Raw genomic sequence first — 21,671 nt, 5'->3', positions numbered from 1 at the left:
TTTTGAAACAACAATGGCTAAAGTTCGAAAAAAAAGGGAAAAAAAAAACATACCTATTGCAGGAAATTTTATCAATAAAATCTACACCGAAATCAACCGAAAACCAACATTTTTAAGGTAAATTTTCAAACATTTTTGAAGGAGGACTCCCGGACATTTTGCTGCAGTGGTGCATCCAGGGGGGAGGGGGCACAAGACTGGTGACCCTCCCCACAAAATACTGAGTAGATGTTTTTTAAAAAATATCCTTTATTATTGAAGAGAAGAAAAGATCTCATTTTGAGAAAACGCAGTAATTTTTTCGAAAAAAAAATAATGTTGGGAAAAATCTTAATTTCTTTCAAAAAGAAATATTGACATTTAAATTTTTCAACAGCTTCAGATTATTGGCGGCAAATTGTGTGCCTCCTCCCCCCTCTTCGCACAATCCTTTTTTTTTTTTTTTTCATATCTCCTTTTCCTTTTTTTTCATTTTTTTTTCTATTTCGTTTCATTTTTTCTTATAGTCTTCAAAATTTTTCTTCTCCAGCCAAAGTTATTACAGAGTACCTCAAATTTCGTTTCTTGGGCTTCACTTTCGCAAAGTTTCTAAGGAAGATTTTCTAATCACCTAAATGCATCGAAAATCGTTTAAAATTGCGTTTTTGGAACATCCGTTTTGAAAAACTGCAGTGTCCCTAACGTTACCAAATATGGTCTTACACTCATGTGTTTAAGACTTTAATTTTGGAAAATATTTGAACAAGGGCCTGCGACCCCCATTCTCTAATATTATCAAAGAGTGTTAATATTTTGGTATTGAAAACTACTATTTCGAAATATTTAAGTGGGAGAATCCTTTTTTTTTTTTAATACCATGGTGTATTGCAGAAAAACTTCATTTTTAGGACTTCAATTTCGAAAATTTTCCAGGGGAGAGCTAAAGAACACCCCGTCCGGTAACAGCATCAAATATTGTCCTCCGAAGTATTTTTGGAACTTCAATTATGAAAAGTTAAAGAGGTAACATGAGGGAGGGGAGGGAGGTACGTATTTCTATCTGCTTTTCAAAAAGTCGATAGGAAACAGTCTATGAATCTCATTCCTAACCCAAACTATAAATATGGACTATAATCACATTTATAAGACTAAAATTTCTAAAAATAGCCTTGGAGCCACACGCAGGGGCGTAGCTAAGGGGGGGGTTTTGGGGACAAACCCCCCCCCCCCCTCCCCCCGAAAAGTTAGTCTCAAAAAAAAAAGAGAAAAAGAAGAGAGAAGAGAAAGAAAAAAAAAGAAAAGGGAAAAATTCCAAGCGATTATATATATATATATATATATATATATATAAGAAGTAACCCCCCCCGAAAGTCGGGTCTAGCTACGCCACTGGCCACACGTACCTTTCTTGCCCCTAAAATATCACCAAGAACTGTAAAACTACGTTTTCAAAACTACTATTTCAAATTTTTTCTGTTGCGTGAATCCCATTCCAAACCAGTAGCTGGATTCACTCATTGCTTCTAATATCGACTTTCGTTTAAGACTTTTTCTGCAGTTTGAAATGTTAAGAATTGCTCATCCCCTAATCCTACTATATATGGTTTACATCGCGTTTTTTAAACTTAAAAGTGTGTCCCGCCCTAATATTTTCTGATTTCGCTACTGACTTGTTATTCCGGGAATACCCCCCTCCCCAGATCCCTGTTATTGTTGCACCCCCAAATATTTCGGCCTAAATCCGCCTATGTTTCAGGCTGTTGAAAATACTATAAAAGCTGTAGTCTAAGATATAGACGATTTTCTTTCACGAACCAATTGCGGTAATAATTTAGGTCTAGTCCTGGACACAAATCTAAATTGAATCAACAGGTCTCAAACATCATTTAAAGACACTACTAGACGTCTTGCTTTACAAAAGAGACTTTCTGGAGTAAAATGGAACGCTTTACAAGATGCCTTGATAAGTTTAACTCTTCCATTGGGCTGATCTTTGAATGCGGTACTCGGGTTTCAATTACTGCCTCTGGTAGCACTTTGTTCAGACTTTATGTTGCTCAAAATAATGTTTTCAAGACTCATTACTAGGGGATCTTTCTCAACACCTATGTTTGCTATGGAATTACAAACCGGTATTGTTTAAGTGATAAGATAAACGACTATCAGTCTGAACTCCAAGAAAGATTTATTACCTAGAGAAGGTTTTTGGACTAAACATTGTCCTGTTGCTTCTAAACTTATAACAGAACATACCTTTTTTTTAAAACAAAATTCCAGAAAATTACCAACCTCATAACTGACAAGTAGCAGAAGCCTCTCTGTCGGACCTATTTTTCCGGGTGCGATGAAATATGCAATCCTGTAAATGATCTTGTTCTCTCTGCTCTGAAATCTGAAAGGAAGATTCAGGCATACTCGAAATATCTGCTCGCCACAATTTATGAAAGGTATCTGGATGATAGGTGGGTACACACATTGATGGATCGACAGAATGAACCTCAGGAAGAGCGGGCTCTGGTTTGTTTGAAAAGTTTCTTCAAACTAGATAACCAGAATGTGAACTCTGACAATTTGAATGCAGAAATAGATAATTTATCTGGCTGTTCAAAAGACAATACAGATGCATAGTGAGAAATTCATGCTCTTCACAGCTGACTGTCAGGCTGCAATCCAGACTATTTCATCCCATGTGCTGTTTCCAACCGTCATAGAATTCGAGTGTAAGAACATTATCAATACTCTCCTAACTTCTGGTAAGGAGATCATTCACCAGAATGGATACCTAACCATTATGGTTTATGGGCAAGAACGTCCATATAGGGGCCAGGGAGGGCTCAAGCCCTGCCCTAGAAATGAGAACTTCCTTGCTTTTAGTGCTTTTTTCTTTGCCATCCATTTATGAATAAGTTATGTCGAATTTTAATATCTAATTTGTACTGAAATCCGATTCCATGGGGAAAATATTCTGCTAAACCATGGGGAAAATTTTTGAACCCCCCCCCCTTAAAATTTTGCATATGGGCGCCCTTGTTTATGGGTAATGAAAATGCCGACTAACTTGCAAAAGGGGCTTTGCTCTTGACCCCTCCTGTGCCCCCAGCTAATCTGAGAAACACCAAACTTTTGCTCAATCAAAAACTCGTGAGCACTGTGCAAGTTTCAGTACAGGAAAAATGTCTGGTTTCCTTCCGCCTGCTGACAAGGCATGACCTCCTTCAGGTTCATCTACATCGATTTAGACAGGTGAACTCTCCTAGCTGCATTTCCTGTGGCAAGAAAGTAGACATGAATGGTGGGCACGCCTGGGGCTGCTCTGCACTCAGGGATGTGCAAGATTCTTCTTCTTGCAAGACTCTCTACCCTCCTGGAGATTCTTCATTTTTGTACAGGACTACAAGACTTCGTATACAAGTAGTTACTCTTCTCCTTCTACCTATTTTGAATTGATAAAAAAAAAAAGAAATTAAAGCTCAACATTACCCGACACTCTCAGAGACCACCAGCACCTCCCCAATTGCTCGGTTTTAAATGCTCAGATAAATCTGAGCAAGTGTGTCTCTGAGGAAGCTCAACATTACCAGTGGGCAATATAAGGAAGGAAGAGAAATATTTTAAGCTTCTTTTTACGGATTATTTCATTTTCCCAAAACACAAGATAAACTGCATTACCTCTACAGAATTTGATGTTAAGAATGATGTTAAAGGAATTTCATGAAACATTTCTTTCTGATACTTTCTTTGTTAGAAATATTTACCATATTACTCTGGATTATCCAGCATGCCGCAAAATTCGGGGGTAACCAGATTTTTAGTAACGCTTGCCTGGTCCTTTCCGGCATGCCGGAAACATAGAGGTTAGGAAAAAAATAATAATACCATAAAAAATATATGTTCAGCTTAAAAATGAATAAAAGTTCTATACATATCTTATTAGTATCAATAAACAGTTTACTTTTGTAAAAATATTTACTAACAATGCCATTTGTTATTTTGACAAGAAAAATATTAAAGTAAGACAAAACAACGTTAGAAGAAGCACAAATTTGTAAATTACAGCACGTGTTTCGGCGTTACTGGGAATGCCTTTTTCAATGCAAAAAATAATGAACTTATGGATGAAAAGACATTCGACAAAAGCTTTTGTCGGATGTCTTTTCATCCATAAGCCTTTTGTCGAATGTCTTTTCATCCATAAGCTCATTATTTTTTGCATTGAAAAAGGCGTTCCCTGGAACGCCAAAACACGTGTCTGCTGTAATTTACAAATTTGTGCTTCTTCTAACGTTGTTTTGTCTTACTTTACTGTTCAGCACAAAGGTATTTATTTATCTTAAGAAAAATATTGTTTAATATCGAATAATTTTGTAAAAATTAAATTCGAAGTAAGCAAGCAAACATTTAAGCACTAAGTTACCGCCTCTAAATAAGTGCTAAAGAATTTACCATAGCTATTCAGTAAATAAAAATTAAACTTACCTCTCTAAAATGAACCTAAAATAAATTATTTAAAAAAAATTATGAACAAATCGCAGAAACGTCGATTGCTTCCGAGTTGATTACTTTATCTCTACATAGTATAAAATGAAGTCCCCAAAAAGCGTCTGTGTGTTTGAACACGCAAAACTCGAGAACTACCCGGCCGATTGTGTTGAAATTTTCGCAGTTTGTTCCTTTAAGTACTGAAAAGGTTTGCAGACCAGTTCGAATAAAATTCAATGAAAAGTTTTTTTTTTATTACAATTTACGTCCAATTTTCACATAAATTCTCAAATATGGGGGTGAAAAATTACTTGCACATATTATTACATATAATTAGAAAGGGTAGAATTTTCCGCGTTTTACGAAATTTGTTTCAATGCTCTAACTTTATTACGGCGAGAGTTATTTGCGTTTTTAGCTCGAATTTTTTTAGGCTTAGCTGAAATTTAGGCACTTTTTTCTTCATTAAAAAAATCAATAAAAAGTGAAGGAATTGTCCCACAGCTTTCTTTTTGACGACATCGGAAAAAGAGACCTTTTTTACTTCAGATGTATCTCGACTTATGGTCGAAAAAATAAGCTCTTATCTCAAAAGGAAAAAAAGTTACAAGCCTTTTTAAATCAAGTTTAAGAAATCTCAATTCCATTCAAATTGTGAACCATTTTCTTTTGCATTTTAATTCCTCAAACATATTTTATTTTGTGTTTCTATGGTTACGCATTTTAAATCCATCTTTCTGGATTTAATTTCTTAAAAGTATTTTAATATCTGTCATCATTGTTTGGAGGGAAATCATGTTTTTTTTATTTACGCCCGATTGTTGAATCTACGTCACTTGACACAATTTTTATTTTCAAGGTAGACCGGGCAAAGCCGGGCAACGCAGCTAGTTAGCATGTAATTAAATCCATTGACAATGACTTACCATAAATAACAAGCACATATTATATGCAATACACTTTTTTTTTGAAAGAAGGTTACTTTCGGGATTTATTACTTTTTTTCTCACAGTGGTTTGTTTTCTGATTGGAAGTGAATGGGGAAGTTTACTTTTGTTTTGTTGCAAAATAAACCTCAAATTATCCGGCATGCGGGAAAATTCGAATTTTCCGGCATGCTGGTCAACCTCGCTTTTTCCGGCATGTCAGATAATGCTAGGAGAATATATTTAGTTAAACAGTACAACTAATATCAGGTGTAAAATCATTCCCCAAATAAGAATGTATCTAACTCCTATACAAATAAAGTTGAAATTCGTCTCTTCCATTGAATGTTGCAATGAAATTCCCTAATGCCCTTTGATTGAGCCTTTGAATACTAGAGAACTACCGAGAGAACTATTTTGTAAAAATTGGTCCTTTTTTTTAAGCATTAGTAATGTGATAAATAAATACCTTTGTGCTGACTTCTATTTATCTTTATTTTACCTTTTTTCGAATATTTTTTGGTTTCTGTTTATTTTATTTCATGGTTTTCCGTTCAGCTTTTCCTTTCTTGCGGTTCACGGTTACTGACAATTTCTTTTCTTTTTGTTTAAGCTTCGGCTTAATCTTTGTCCAATTGAATTCTTTCTTTCTGGGTTTCGTACCTAAGAGAAAGCTCTTGGCCTTTGCTTGCATTCCTATTGGTTCCTGATCGGTTTATAACTTTGTCATTGGTGTTTGGCTAATCCGCTGTTTTTATCTTTTAAGCTGCATGCTTATCTGCTCTTGGCTTTTATCGGGTGTCTTTTCATCCATAAGCGCATTATTTTTTGCATTGAAAAAGGCGTTCCCTGTAACGCCGAAACACGTGTCTGCTGTAATTTGCAAATTTGTGCTACTTCTAACGTTGTTTTGTCTTACTTTGCATTAGTAATGTGTTTGAATTGTAGGAAAATGTATTACATTGGGAGCAGCCACTTTTTTTCCGAAAAAATAAAAGCCAAAAAACTAAAGTTCCATTTCAAACAATTAATGTGCAAACAGTATCCATATACCAATGCATTCAATAATTTATGTACTATAATTAAAAAACAAATTTAATACTCCAAGTCGTTCTTCATGAAAAAACATTTTTGAAATTCAAATTTTTCTTGAAAGCAAGACTGAAAAATTTTCAGTTGAAAATAATTTTCAAATGAAATAAGTGCAATAAAGTTGTACTAGTTAAGTTAACCAATATACGCTACTTAACATGAAAAGTCATTGAGAATAACAACATGAATAATACATCTGTTTATTTATCACAAAGTGCAAAACAAAGTTTACAAATATGATTTTTCATTAAACATCCAACATTTAGTGATTCAGAGATGTACAAAGATAAATACATCAATAAGAAAGTAACATTTCTGCAGTTTAAATCTATTCTTAGGAAAACAAATTGAACCAAAAAATTTTATAAATATCACAAAATAAGCTCTTTCAAAATTACTTCCTCAGTTTTTTTGGCAGAATGATATAAAAACTGCAGAAATAGGAAAAGGTAAAATAATGAATATATTAAGATGTTTACAAAAAAATAATAATTTAATACTATATTTAAAATGAAGGAAAACCTTTTTTCCGGTTAAACTGGGATACAATCTGACTGTTACAACCACCAATAAAATAATTTTCTAATATTTACCATTGTATAAAAATATTTTTTAAATAACAAATTGATTGAATGAAATGATTTAGGTCATGATTTTTAACACTACGTAATTTACAAGACATGAAACAACAAAAATATACTTGATGTACAGTCACATCCTATGTTTATACAAAAAATGGTCAGTTTAAACTGAACCATTTGATAAAATACAGCTACCTGCGCGATATTCAAATAAGTATTTTGAAATGTTTGAAGTAACTTATTAAATAATTGTTCATAAAATTCTGGCACATAAAAATCTCTCATCCTTTATCGTCCTTGTTTGCATTCAAAATTTAAAATAATTTCTTTTCATACCTGCAAAAAGAAGTTTTACATACATTAATATTAATACATACTACAAGAAAGAGTTAATAAATTTTATTTCATTCAACAATATGTTAACTATTTGTTGCTGATATATATCAATTGATATATATCATGATATATATATCCGATATTTATTTTGAAAATATCACGATATTCTGATATTTTTGATATTAATTTTTTGAACTACAGTATTTTCAATATAAAAAATATATAATAATCATAGTAATACTAGCTGCATAGCCCGGCTTTGCACGGTCCACCTCGAATATAAAAGTTATGTCAAGTGACGCGAGTTCAACACTCAGTCTTGAACCAAAAAAAAAAAGTCAGTGAAATTTTGCGGCAGCTTGCAGAAAAACCCCAAAAAGTAAACATTTTATGTCCCTTGATTACAAGAAAAGCCTCAAAACAAAAACAAGAATTTTACCTGTTCATAGTCGAGAAAAAAAAATGGCAACAGATCTTTCATCTCAATGATTTTCTTCACGCTATACATATTAATAAAAGCGTTGTTGCGGAAAGTTGAGATGCAGCACTGAATAATAATATGAATGGAGGAAAGCCTTCGAAAAATAGGGATTTTATGTCAAAATCCAAGCTTTATAATTTTATTAGTTTTTAATGGATATCTCAGCTAATTATTATCGGAGGATTATGTTAAATAGCCAAACATGAAGATGGGAAGATGACGAATCCACCGATACCTGGTTCGATGGTCAGTTCACTGTCGTTCGGGAGAAGAAGCTTGAACATACATAGATACGCTCAGTTTTTAATTATATGAGAGATTGTTCATTTATTATTAAAATTAACCAAAAAGTTGTGTACTATATTTTTATGACGTATAATATATCATTAATATAACACATTAATATAATATTTCTTCTTTATTTGTATTTTATATTCATAAAATTATTAGTATTGTAACAGTTTTAATTCATATTAAAAGAATCTAATTAAATATTAAACATTGCTCAGAAAAAAGAAAATGTCTTATGACTGTGCACTGACTAATGTATATCATTTATTTCTGAATCACAACTGTAAAAGTAGCTAACAAGAAAAAAGAGTGAAACAGCTAATGCTAAATTAACTCCATTAAAATTGGTAGAAATTTAAAATGAAATATTAGATATAAATAATGAAAGAAAACTTTAACTTTTCAAGTCTACATATTGTAATTATAATTTAGAAAATAAAGAGCGATTTAAGGATGCATTTTCTATTTGGAAGACTTCATGCTAATTGAAAATATTAGATACATATCAAAATATCAGATATATATCAAAACATCGGGTATTTTTGAACCCTGTTTGTTAATGATATGCAAAATATATTTTGGTATTAGGCTTTTCACTCAATAAAGCATTAATGAGGAAAAGGGGAAAAGGATTTTAAGAAGGCTTCAAAGATTTATTTTCTTTCTTAAAATTAGGGTGCAAGAGCTGAAATGCTCTTACTCCAACAAAATAGTTTGAAACTTTCACTTCTTGTTTGCTTTAAAAGATATACTACATTGCACAGCCTCATTCTTTTGTTCATATTTTCTAAAACATGCTTATCCCATTATGATGGTATTTCACTCATTTTCATTGAATAGTAATTTCCAGGGTTCGAAAATATCATGATAATTTCGAAAAAATCGAAAATACCCAATATTTTGATATATATCGGATATTTTGATATATAGCCAATATCTTCAATTAGCACAAACTAAAGTCTTCAAAATAGTAAATGCATCCTCAAATCACTCTTTATTTTCTTATATTATAATTACAATATATAGACTTAAAATTTAGGTATCTTTCCTTATTTATATCTAATATTTCATTTTGCATTTCTATCAATTTTAATGGAATTAATTTAGCACTAGCTATTTTACTAATTTTTCATTTGTTAGCTACTTTTACTGTTATATGGTTCAGAAAAAAATAATACACATTAGTCGGTGCACAGTCATAAGACATTTCCTTTTCTTCTGAGCAACGTTTAACATTTAATTAGACACTTTTAATATTTAAAATTGTTACATTACTAATAATTTCATGAATATACAATACAAGTAAAAAAGGAATATTATATTACTTTTTCATATTAATCATGTATTAATTAATCATAAAAAATATTATAGTACACAGTAGTATATATAGTACATAACTTTTCGGTTATTTTTAATAATAAATGAACAATATTACTATGATTAATATACTTTTCATATTGAAAATACCGTAGTCAAAAAAAATATATAGAAAATATCAAAATATCGTATTTTCAAAATAAATATCGGATATATATCTACTGATATATATCATGATATATATCTACTGATATATATCGGTGAACCCTGGTAATTTCATAAATTGTTAACAATAACATGACTTTACATTACAAGCATTAAAATTTCAGCTGAATTGCGACTTTACATCCAAAAGCAAATAGATTTAGCTAACAATGTTGTTCCAAATCGTGTGAAAATTGATGAAAATTTCAAGTTATTTAAATTCTAATTCCTAAAAGACAGCGGTAAAAGAAACTTACGAATGAAGTCCATGAACTCCACCTTCAGCCTGGGCTGAAGCAGTCCTTTTTTCAAATTTTAATCTTCCATCATACATCATTTCCCTACAAAAATACAAAATATTAAACTAAATACAGAAGGGGCCGCTTAATGTGATCACTTTGGAACACAATAACTTTGATAACAATAAACAAATCATAAAATTAGAGAAATTTATCAGTTACTGCCACACATTGAGTCTCAAGAAAACTTGAGAACTTCTTATATTTTTGCTGTATTGTATACAATCGAACCTCGTTTAATAAAGAAATTAATACTGTTTATATTTTTTTAATTAGATTTAACTAATGTAAATTTGAATCATTGGTGCATATAAAAAAAATTATTCAAAAAACCCCTTTACTCTTTTTTTTTTCAGTTCTACAATACTTTCCAATAAAATGGTTGAACATTTTTTGAATATTTGTCACACTCCTTCCACAAAATTACCAACAAGAAAGAAACCAACTCAAAACTCTTTTCACTTTTGTCTGCAATTTGATTAGATTTTGACGGCTAAGCAGGTGAAAAAACCATTTCAAATCCTTTTATCCACTTTCAGAGTTGTGTGTCCCTTTTCAATCTAATGAGAAGCCCCTTATCTCACATGGGAGAAGCTTGTTGTGACCACCTACAGCTTAACATAGCTATGGTCTTTCTCTTCCCTTTCTGTTTCCCTCGTCCAGTATTATAATCCACCCGCTTTGAATTCCTTTCTATTGTCGCTCTTCTCAAAGTCTGAAACCTGTACCTTTCAGAACTTATCTACTAGCCCCTCACAATTCTCCAGGTGTCATGCCTGGTCAAATCTCTTTAGAGTCTGAAGTTCCTACAACAAACATTTCCAGATGTCTTCATTATTTTACTGAACTTTTCTTGATTGCAAAGAAATATTTGATCCAGTCTATGCAGTTCGAAACATCATCGTAACCGGAGTTGCACGAAAAAACTGCTGAAAAATCCGGAGCCACTAAACGTCAAAATTATGTGTCATAAAGTTCGGAACTTTGAAAAAGTGATGTGACATCCAGAGTGTCGTGAAATCTGGGTGCCGCGATAAAGAGGTTTGACTCTATTTTTGTTAAAACATAAGTTATACAATCTCTAAAAAATAATTAATTATTGAGTGCTTCCCATTTTTCAGATCATTTTTGCAACAGATCAAAGTTCTTCTAAGTCACTGAAGCGGTATTGTACTCCATGTTTCAATGCATTCCTCATTTTAATAAGATTTTACCCAACAATGAAATAATATTCATCTGACTCATGAGTTCGATCCTCTATCTGTTTTACTACGGCAATCTAGCAAACTGATAGTTAAGCTAGACTTAATGTGGAAGCTACGGGAATGTTTCATTCCGTCTATGACTCGAAATCACGAAATTGACTTCAGCGATTATATCGAAAGGAGGTTTTGTCTTAAAAAAACTAATGCTACAATACTAAATTTTAAAAATAGTTAAAGCATGCGATTTTTCTAACAATGGACCAATTTTGTTATTAAATAGATATTCTTGGTTGCATTTCAAAAAATTCTTTCCCTCTAATCACAAATTTGTTCTTATACCTATAATATACAGTGTTTACAATTTTAAGGAGTTTTATTTTTTGGTTTTTCCCAAATAAGATGTTTTTCATTTATTTGAAATTGAAACATATTGCATTATGCCATACTAATTCCTTTATTTAAAGTTTAATCTTTTAACCTTTGTTACTTGCTTTAACATTCCCAAATAAGGAACTGATGACAGGATAGAGGCACTGAAAAATAAAATGGACATGATACTGTCAGTTTGATCAGATTTAGTGCAAAGTTTACAAGACAAGAATTACAATCATTTTCATGTTCATGCTTCAAGTATCTTACAACCCTTCTTCAGTGCAAGGAAGTAGAGAAAAAGCAAGGAAACATTTTTTCATAGAGCTGTAGACATGTGTTTAAATTTCACTGTAGATTTATGAAGCACAGCTTTAGATTTATCAAATAAGAAAGCATTCCATGTTTGCATTTAGTTCAAATGTTAACTTGTTTAATTTCACTGTGAGAATTTCTTATATCTTTATATTAATTTTCAATAAATTATTAATTGCGTAAAATATTAGGATAAATACAACATCAATAGCTTCATTCTCCACTGCCATCACATGCTTCAGCTCCTGTATTTGGTCTTAGTCTATGTTTTAAAGTCTTTGCTTTGTTTCATCAGAAACTATTGAATTTCAGCTCATTAGATTGCCGCTATCTTTCAAAGTATTGAAGATATTGAATTGGATTTTTTTTTTGAGTTGCCACACCTACTTTTATTTTAAATTATGAAGGTTATTAATTGCTATCTTTTGCATACATACAGTGAAAGATGAATTGCTTTAAACAATCATATTTCATCAAACTTTTTCCAAAGTTAGTATTTTTTCTTCCAAATGTTAGTATTATATTTCTCTTGTATGCTCTAAAAATTTTCTGAAAGTTTGGTAAGGGATGATTGAAAACTATGCGTGTTATGAGCCAAAAATCTCCAAATCAAATATATTTTTGAAGAAAAAAAAACGGTTATGTCTTCATGAATGTAAATGACTTTCAGGAAAATATAAAACGTAACTGTGCATTAAGTAATTGTACTTCTCCTTCTGAAATTTATAGCTTAATAGAAACTATTAACAATGAAGGATAATCAAAAACCTTTTTCTGTTTCCTCAACTTGTTGCTGACCCATTAAATATATGCATGGTTGATTGGAAAATGACAGCTGGAGCATAATTTTTATGTGGGAAAAGTTGCAGAACAATTGGCATCTCATTGCTCGAGAAATCTGTAAAAGTAATTTTTTGAAAGTGTGCGAATGCTTTTACTTATATAGTGTATCTCTATCTGGGTATTGGGTCATGACTCTTTTTTTGAAATTTGAATTTTTGAAAGTGGCCCTTTGGTCAAAAGGTTTGGTAATTGGTGATCAATGTCCTAAAGAAATTAAAAGGAAAATTTGGACCCACCAAAGAAACATTTACATATCGCAACAAGCAGAAGAATTGTAACTGTCATAACGGTAACTCCGCATTAAAAAAGTTATATACAATATAATCTCGATATCACGAAGTCGAAGGGATGGAAAAAAATAGAGGTAACAAGGTTATAATTATTTTAAAATGATATTCCAAAAATAAGTCACCATAGTTAAAAATAAGTGGAAAGATGTAATGAAAGTTAAAAGTCTTAATACAATAACAATTTTAATTTTTAAAATGAGCCAAAAATAATAGAGAAAAAAATAATAGCCAAAAATAATAGAGTCAAACGGAATGGCGTGAGAAGGGGGCGAAAAGCTTTAGGTAGGTTTTTTGGGCTTCTTATGGCTGACACCCCCAGGCTCTAGAATGAAAGCTGAATCATTCCTAGTTCCGGAGAAAAACTATGAAGGGTGTGAGAAATTTTTGGAATCATTCCTCGAGTTGCTTCGAGAAAATAAACTGCGTTTTTTCCGGAAAAATCACCAACTTCGAAAAATATTCGACATAACAAGGTTTTGATTAAAAACTCTCTGAAATAAGAATGAAAAATAACATTAGATAAATACGCTAAGTCAAGGGGAAAAATAATTTTTCGTTATATTAAGGTTTTTGAGATATCAAGAGTATACTGCATATATGCTCTTGGGAAAACTCCAGCCGTTTACTTTACCTTTAAACTTAGCAGTTACTTGAAGTTACAAAAAGGGTATCTCAAGGGAATGTTAGTTTTTAGAGCTACAAAATTATTTAAAAAATTGGTAGGAAATCTAATGTTTAGTTGGCATTTATAAATATTCAGTTTTGCAATAACTAATTACCTTAAAATTTCAACGCTCCTTGCTCCAATGTCTTGGCAACCATATTTTATTCCAGCAATGAGATAGGGAACAAATCTATGTATAGACCCTTTGTCAGGTATCGTACCAGAAACACCCTGAGCTACTTTCACTTTATCCTGGTCCCTAAGTATAAAAGAAATGATCAAGAACATGAAAAAAATATCAAGTCACAGAAAGTATTTCCCAATAAGTCACAAAATAATGACATGAACAATAAATAAATTACATGAAATGAAATTTTAAATTAAGCAATTTCAATCTGTTCATCGCTAGGGACGAAAAACCAAAATAAATGCACCTTAATTGGAAAAAAATCATTTTGTGTCACAAAAATTATATGTTCACAAAAATTATATTACTGTATGCAAGATAAAATTCTGTTACATATTACAAAGGCGTTTCCTATTAATGCAGTTTGTTCAGTGGTTTTAGTTGATTTTCACATTCCATTTCATAATAATTCTTTCTGAAAATTCTACAATATGGAAAAAGGAATATCTATTGCCGCATTAGATGTGGCAAAGCATTAAAAAAATAGAACACATTTTAACACTATACTATAAGTTTTCATGTAATTGAATTCTAGCACACTTTAAGAATTTCATATACCGTATTACCCCACATTTATCAGGCATGCCGGAAAAAAGCAAGGTTGACCAGCATGCCGGGAAATTCAAATTTTCCGGCATGCCAGATAATTCGAGGTTTATTTTGCAACAAATCAAAAGTAAATTTCCCCATGCAGTTTCAATCAGAAAACAAACCACTGTAAGGAAAAAAATATATAAATACTGAAAATAACCTTCTTTCAAAAAAAAAAAAGAAAAGAAAAGAAAAGCGTGTTGTATATAATATGTGCTTGTTATTTATGGTAGGTCATTATTAATGGATTTAATTATATGCCAATAAAGTAATCAATTCAGAAGCAATCATCGTAAATGCGATTTGTTCCTAGTTTTTTTAAATAACTTATTTTAGGTTCCTTTTAGAGCGGTAAGTTTAAATTTTATTTATTGAATAGTTATGCTAAATTCTTTAGCACAGGTTCAGGGGCAGTAACACACTGCTTAAATGTTTGCACACTTATAGTTTTAATTTAATTTTTATAAAATTATTTGTTATTAAGAAATATTTTTCTTGTTAAAATAACAAATAACAGTGTTGGTAAACAATTTTACAAAAAATCAAACTTTTTATTAATACTAATAAGATATGTATAGAACTTATATTCATTTTTAAACTGAACATATATTTTTTATACTATTAATTTTTCCTAACCTCTATTTTTCCGGCATGCCGGAAAGGACCAGGCAAGTGTTATTGAAAACCTGGTGACCCCCGAATTTTACGGCATGACGAATAATGCGGGATAATACAGTAGTTTAGAACCACTTTTAGACTACATATGAGTGTATAGTAACTTTGAACTCAGATTAATAATGCACTTTTGCCCTTCCCATTTTTTTACAAAATCTAGGAAAAAATTAATATTTCACTATGGGCCTCAAAGCAAAATAAATAAATAAATTTAAAAAATAAATAAAGTGTATTAGGAGGGAAAGAATTCACCTACATATTATTAACAGGAAACAAATACAAAAGGTCAAATTATCATTAAAGATATCGGAAATTTAAAAAAAAAAATACCTATATTAAATTTTATATGTTCAGTCATTCACCTGAAACTAAGAACAAAAAGTCAGTGTGAACTTCCTTCTGATAAATAACCAATTCACTAAACCATTAACAACTTATTGTGTTTTACTGTATTTTTCGGTACTAAGTCGCCATTTTCGTATAATTTAACTTAGTTATTCAAGCATGCCTTATTTTAAAGCAATAGGTACTCATGGCATTCAAGTTAAAAAATCTTGATTTGAAAAGACAACAACACAAAGATGCAAATAAAATAGCACAAAGATACCAATGTTCAAAACTATGTTTAAAAAAAGTGTTATTTTAAAAATCTAAATTTTTAATTACCCGGTGAAGTATCTGTCCCGACTACCTTGACCCTGCTTTGAGTCCATGGCATCTAAGGAACCCATGCCACGGAATTTCTTCAGGCGTACTCCATCAGAATAAAAGTAATCTCCAGGAGATTCAGTTGTACCAGCAACTAAAGAACCCATCATGACTGGAAGAAATTCAATAAATAAATTAATCAAAGAAATGATTTACTGTGAGAGTTAAGACATAAATATAAATAACCAAAAATAAAAACTTGTAAATTAATTTCCTCATAATTATAGCTTTCTACAAAAAATATATAAATAAAAGTAAAATCAAGAAATCAGAGCATAGAAAGTAGTTTCCAGTATCAACAAATGAATCACAAGTCTGATGTACATTACACAACTTTAAACATCAGAAGACCAACATATATTTTGTTTAAAGATAAAAAAAAAGTTACAGCTCTTCTAATAATTTTCATAATGTATCATTGCACAGATTTATACAAATAGGACAAATGTGGGCTTTAAGAAAAGTTATGTTTTTTTATTGTAAACATTTCTCTTGGCTCAATGCATTTAGGGATAAAATTTCTTTTTACAAAAAATCATTTTAATAAAAACATCAAATAAAAAGACAAATTCTGAAGTTTTTTCCATCCCTAATGTATTCCTTATTTTTTACAATACAAATCCAAAGAATGAAACTATTCTTTTAACACATCTCAATAATAAAGACATCCTAATATTAAAAATTAATGCTTATTTATTCTTCAACCATTCTTACATCATTCTTTTATCATATTGAGATCAAAAAAGTTCTTCAAAAGTTGAAAATTTGACACTAAATTTTTTTATACAAGCACACAGCTACACAGATATTTCCTATTTTCAAAATTTTATGCATCTTTTTTTTCTTGCTCTGATCGCATTGTCTATCGTGAATGCCAAAAATTGAGCAAAGTTTCTTTTTCTCTCGTCATTGAAATATTCTATAGAATTTAGATTTATATATACTACATATTGCTTAAATCATACATAATTTATCTCTATGATTCTATGAATCTTAAGTAATTAAGCAAATTAGGTAGTAAAATTAAGTTTTGGCTGAAATATGCTTTTTGGACTATTTTGAAATGTAAAAGAGAAATGAAAGAAAAATAAATGTATAGATAGAAACAACAAAAATACTTGGACTTTTTCTCTATCTAATTTTAGAAAAACGTTGTTGGTCTGTCTTATGTTTAGGTACTTAAGAAAAAAGAAAAACTATTTAGTAAATTTGCATTACATTAAAAAAAAAGTTTGTAATTTTATCAATATGTAATTTATCTCTAAAGCTTTGGTCCAGTTCTTCAAAACTGGACTCCTTACTTTGCATTAATTGGATTCTACATCCTCCAATCGTATGTAAAATTTCTGAAAACATTTGGGAGAAAACTATTTAGTTTTTCAAAAAACCCATTTAAGGAAAAAAAACCTTGATAATAATAATAAAAAGCTTCTTTATTAATTAACAATTGTTCTCAATTTAAGTTTCTTTTCTTTTTTTTTTTTTCACTATTTGACTTTTCCCAAGCAGTAAACAGTACAATGCAATTAATTCAATATATGAAAGTTATTAATTCTTTGCTGCTCTGAGCAGTTTTTTCCCTATTATTAACTATCGAATTTGACATAAAAAGTGCCAAACTGGACAGAGCAAATGTAAAATTTTAGAAAAAAAAGTAGATTAGTCTGAAAAAAAACCCCTCAACTTCTGTGCCCTACACACACACTTACAAAATAGATAAATAAAAATAATTAAATAAAATAAAAAGCAAGCAATTTCAATGTTGAAACTGAGGTGATTTCTGTTACCACTCAAATCTATAGATGACTAAATAGACCAGAATTCATTACTACACCAAGCGGCAACCAAGCTCCAACCAAGTTCAAAATTACTATTGTTCGAAACAGATTTTTTTTAAATACAAGTTGATTGAACTAAAAAAGTTAATGAATTAATATATGGGAAACACACATAAAATGTTTACTTACCAGTAGAAGCTCCCAAAGACAAGGCTTTGATAATGTGTCCAATACTTTTAATTCCTCCATCAGCAATAATAGGAACCCCAAATTGTTTAGCATACTGCGCTACTCTGTACACAGCAGTTCCCTGAGGTCTACCGCATGCCATTACTGTAAACAAAAATTAATTTTAAAACTAATATTCCTTATGACAGCAGTCAAAACAAGAAAAAGGGGAAAAATTGGATTAGAATCTTTATTAATTTCATTTGAACTGTAATTCTGCACAAAAACTACTTCTTTCAAGGCAGTGGCGTAGCTAGACCCGACTTTCGGGGGGGGGGGGTTACTTTTATATATATCTCTGTCTCTCTCTCTCTCTCTCTATATATATATATATATATATATGTATATATATATATGTGTGTAATCGCTTGGAATTTTTTCCTTTTCTTCTTTTTTTTCTTTCTCTTCTCTCTTCTTTTTCTCTTTTTTTTTGAGACTAACTTTTCGGGGGGGGGGGGGGTTGTCCCCAAACCCCCCCCCTTAGCTACGCCCCTGTTTCAAGGAGTCTACTCAAAAAAAAAAAGGAAAAAAAAAAAAAAAAAAGAACTTTTTCCAGATTTTCTACATTCCACAGTGGGGGATAGTGGTCATAAATCAAATACAGACCTAAATATTCCTAATGAATGAATCAGGTTATTCGCAACTCCAATAAACTATAGAGGGCACCGCAGTCACCGTCTAATGGTGGATGAAAAAGGTAAAACAAACGCAGGCCGTAGCGTACAAAATGCTAATAAGTCTAGTAATTTTTGTTTGAATGCATGCTTTTAATGTTTTATTCCTTCGAAATTATTTTTTTAAATCTTGTGAATATTTTGGCCCACATAGAAAGAAATGAGAAATCAAGAAGCATTACAAAACGTCAGAAATGAATGCAAATCACATAGTTTGTAGATCTGAATCAGCCATTTCGATGTTAAATTTGATATTTATCAATTCTTCAAGGAACTACATTTTCATTGTGGCCATAAGACTGACAAAAATAACATTTAATGCTAGATAATTTAATTATATGGCAATACGATTGGTTTTCAAGGAAGGAAGATGATATTTCTTTGTTTTGCTTGGCTAACGGTAAATATTTTACATTTGTAGCTGAGTTGCTGAATCGGTTAATTTTTTATGTTTTGAATGTTTATAATTTTTGAATTAATTTAATTTTATCATGTTATGCAAATCATCAAGAAAATTCTCACTTTAATTGATATCCCACCATTTCTTTAAATTATCGAATTCTGTATGTAATCTTTTTATCCTTTTAATCTTTCTATCATAAAAAAAAGCGAAATCTCACCAAGGGTCCTTAGCTTGCACAATACTAAAACTATAATCCTGAACAAATTTTTGGTGAAATTCTTCAGTTGATAATGAAAGCATTAAAGTAAAGCTGGCGCACTATTTTGGTGATAAAAATTCTCAGCTTGTTTTTGCTAGTTCAAATTCTAAACATTCTTTCTCGGCTAAACATCTTTCATTTCGTTCTACAATAATATGAGAAAATATTTTGCATACTGTCCATTCCAACTAAATGCTGCAGCAAAACAAGGTTAGTTAAATTAATTATTTTTAAATTAGGTAGAGATTCTAATTCTGTATTGTAAATAATTAATTCTGTATGTAATCTTTTTACCCTTTCAATCTTTCTATCATAAAAAAAAGCGAAATCTCACCAAGGGTCCTTAGCTTGCACAATACTAAAACTATAATCCTGAACAAATTTTTGGTGAAATTCTTCAGTTGATAATGAAAGCATTAAAGTAAAGCTGGCGCACTATTTTGGTGATAAAAATTCTCAGCTTGTTTTTGCTACTCCAAATCCTAAACATTCTTTCTCGGCTAAACATTTTTCATTTCGTTCTACAATAATATTTGAGAAAATATTTTGCATACTGTCCATTCCAACTAAATGCTGCAGTAAAACAAGGTTAGTTAAATTAATTATTTTTAAATTAGGTAGAGATGAAAGTCTTAATTTTTCAGCTAATATTATCAAATCCTCCTTTCCAGCTTAAGATTTAAAAAAATCCATCATATTCTTACAAATTCACACAAGATAAAAAATTTTACCTGGTAAAACTATTTTCTTCCGAAAAAAAAAAAGGGAAGCTTCAAACAGACAAGCATATTTGTTGTTAATTGCATGCAAATGCAAAGTTTGTTAATCCAGAGTTTTCTGTGTTTACACTTTTGCTAATTACAGCAATCAACTCACTTTGTCAAGGGAAATCATGAAAACTAACATTATTTTGCAAAACTTGATAATACCATTTAGGGACAAAACAATCTGTTGCTAAAAGCAACCTAAAACACATTGCATGCTTTAACAAATACTCATAACAAACTGCCAATGTTTACCTTAACAGGCACCTGTGTACCGGATTTTTTTACCTTTTTTTGTAATTTTGTAAATCACCGCAAGGTGGAGTTGTGAATTATTTTCATTTTAGATTTTAACAATTAGGAACTATATTCTGAATTCAAAATTTTGTTACTGGCAGTATTTTATTTCATGAAAAAACTCGTTATTTTGTTCAAATCATAACACAGATTTTAATATGATTCTACATAACATGCTCTTTAAATCTTAGATATTTAAATAAGGTTGCAAAGCAATCTTATGAGATTAATGAGCAGCAGCAAGCAAGGGGCAGAGCCCCGTAGTATTACACAAAAAAGAAAATGTTTTTAATATTTAGTTTACAGTCCCTAAAGCTCTCTGCTACCAAGAAACATTCTAAATTTCTAAAACAAGAAAGTTACAAAAATTAACATAAATAACAAATGGGGCAACATGTTAGTAAACAAAGAACAAACTGCTGAAGTTAAGCCAAAAGTTAAAAGCGAAGCTTAAACTACATTTCTCAGGGAGCTTTAAAACTGCAAGATTTTAGATCAAAGTAAACAAATGTGCAACAAATTAGTCATCCATGAAAAGATTGTTAAATTATTTATGTTACAAATAAAGAAGCAACAAGAAGATCATCCAAAACTAATAAGCCTATGCTAACATATTAATTTTCTAAAATTAGCTACATCTTTTAACTGGCTTAGGCTAAAAATTATTTCAAATGCTGTGAACTGCCAATTATCAGAAATTGTATTCATCTAACTGTCCAACTATCTAAACATTTTCATCCCTCTATATATATTTCAACGACTAATTATGCCAATTCTTCAAGTGTGTAAGATATTAAGGGCTAGAGAGAAGGGGGAAAAACTAAGTCTACAAATAAGAGGCACTCTGCTGTACTCTACGTAACAATTACAACAATTTTCTGCTTATAAAAAGAAAACTAGTACTTAATAAAATATCTAATCCCTTCTCTCAAAATGCTAGATGTTATGCTTTAGTAAATCCCAACTATGATAAAGTTTAACAGCAACATTTAATCACACTGAATAAAAAAAACTGTTCAACTCCAAAAAACAAAACAAACAACGGAATGAGACGTCCAGGCCAAGATCTATGGAGCGAAAAAAAATGTTGTTCAAACCAGACTATTCTTCTTTTCCTTCTTTTTTCTGAGGGGGGGGGGGGGTATTCCTTCTCAAATTTTACTGCATTAAGATAATCTTAATATATAAAAAACTTCTGTGCGGACGTTTGTCACCATAAGGCTTTTAAACGACCGGACCGATTTTGATCAAATTTTTTGTGTGTAATTAAGTTGGGGCAAGCATGGTTTTGAAGCGCGATGGATCGAATCGGAAACGTTTTCGTTAATTAATTTGAACATTAGATGGTTATGTCTCCCAAATGATTAATATTTATTTCAACCTATTGTTGAGCGAGAATTGAAATAAATATTTAACCCGTTGCCAAAGGACAATAC

General features: G+C 30.9%; 1 protein-coding gene across 1 annotated transcript in view; it reads right to left on the bottom strand.

Annotated features, from left to right (window-relative positions):
- Positions 1 to 6,666: 6,666 nt before the first annotated feature.
- The window catches only part of LOC129227038 (inosine-5'-monophosphate dehydrogenase 1-like), a 46,155-nt gene continuing 31,150 nt past the window's right edge, over positions 6,667 to 21,671 (bottom strand). Inside the window, exons 10-14 of the mRNA XM_054861678.1 lie at positions 17,800 to 17,943; positions 15,791 to 15,944; positions 13,787 to 13,930; positions 9,944 to 10,027; positions 6,667 to 7,393 (exon numbers count right to left, since the gene is read on the bottom strand). Coding sequence (XP_054717653.1) covers positions 7,372 to 7,393; positions 9,944 to 10,027; positions 13,787 to 13,930; positions 15,791 to 15,944; positions 17,800 to 17,943 — 548 coding nt within the window. The 3' untranslated portion in view covers positions 6,667 to 7,371. The remainder of the gene's footprint in view (positions 7,394 to 9,943; positions 10,028 to 13,786; positions 13,931 to 15,790; positions 15,945 to 17,799; positions 17,944 to 21,671) is intronic.

Source organism: Uloborus diversus, chromosome 1 (assembly GCF_026930045.1).
Source record: "Uloborus diversus isolate 005 chromosome 1, Udiv.v.3.1, whole genome shotgun sequence".
Classification (NCBI taxonomy): Eukaryota; Metazoa; Arthropoda; class Arachnida; order Araneae; family Uloboridae; genus Uloborus; species Uloborus diversus.
The sequence above is the reverse complement of the archived record's forward strand: the minus strand, read 5'-3'. Positions and strand labels throughout refer to the sequence as shown.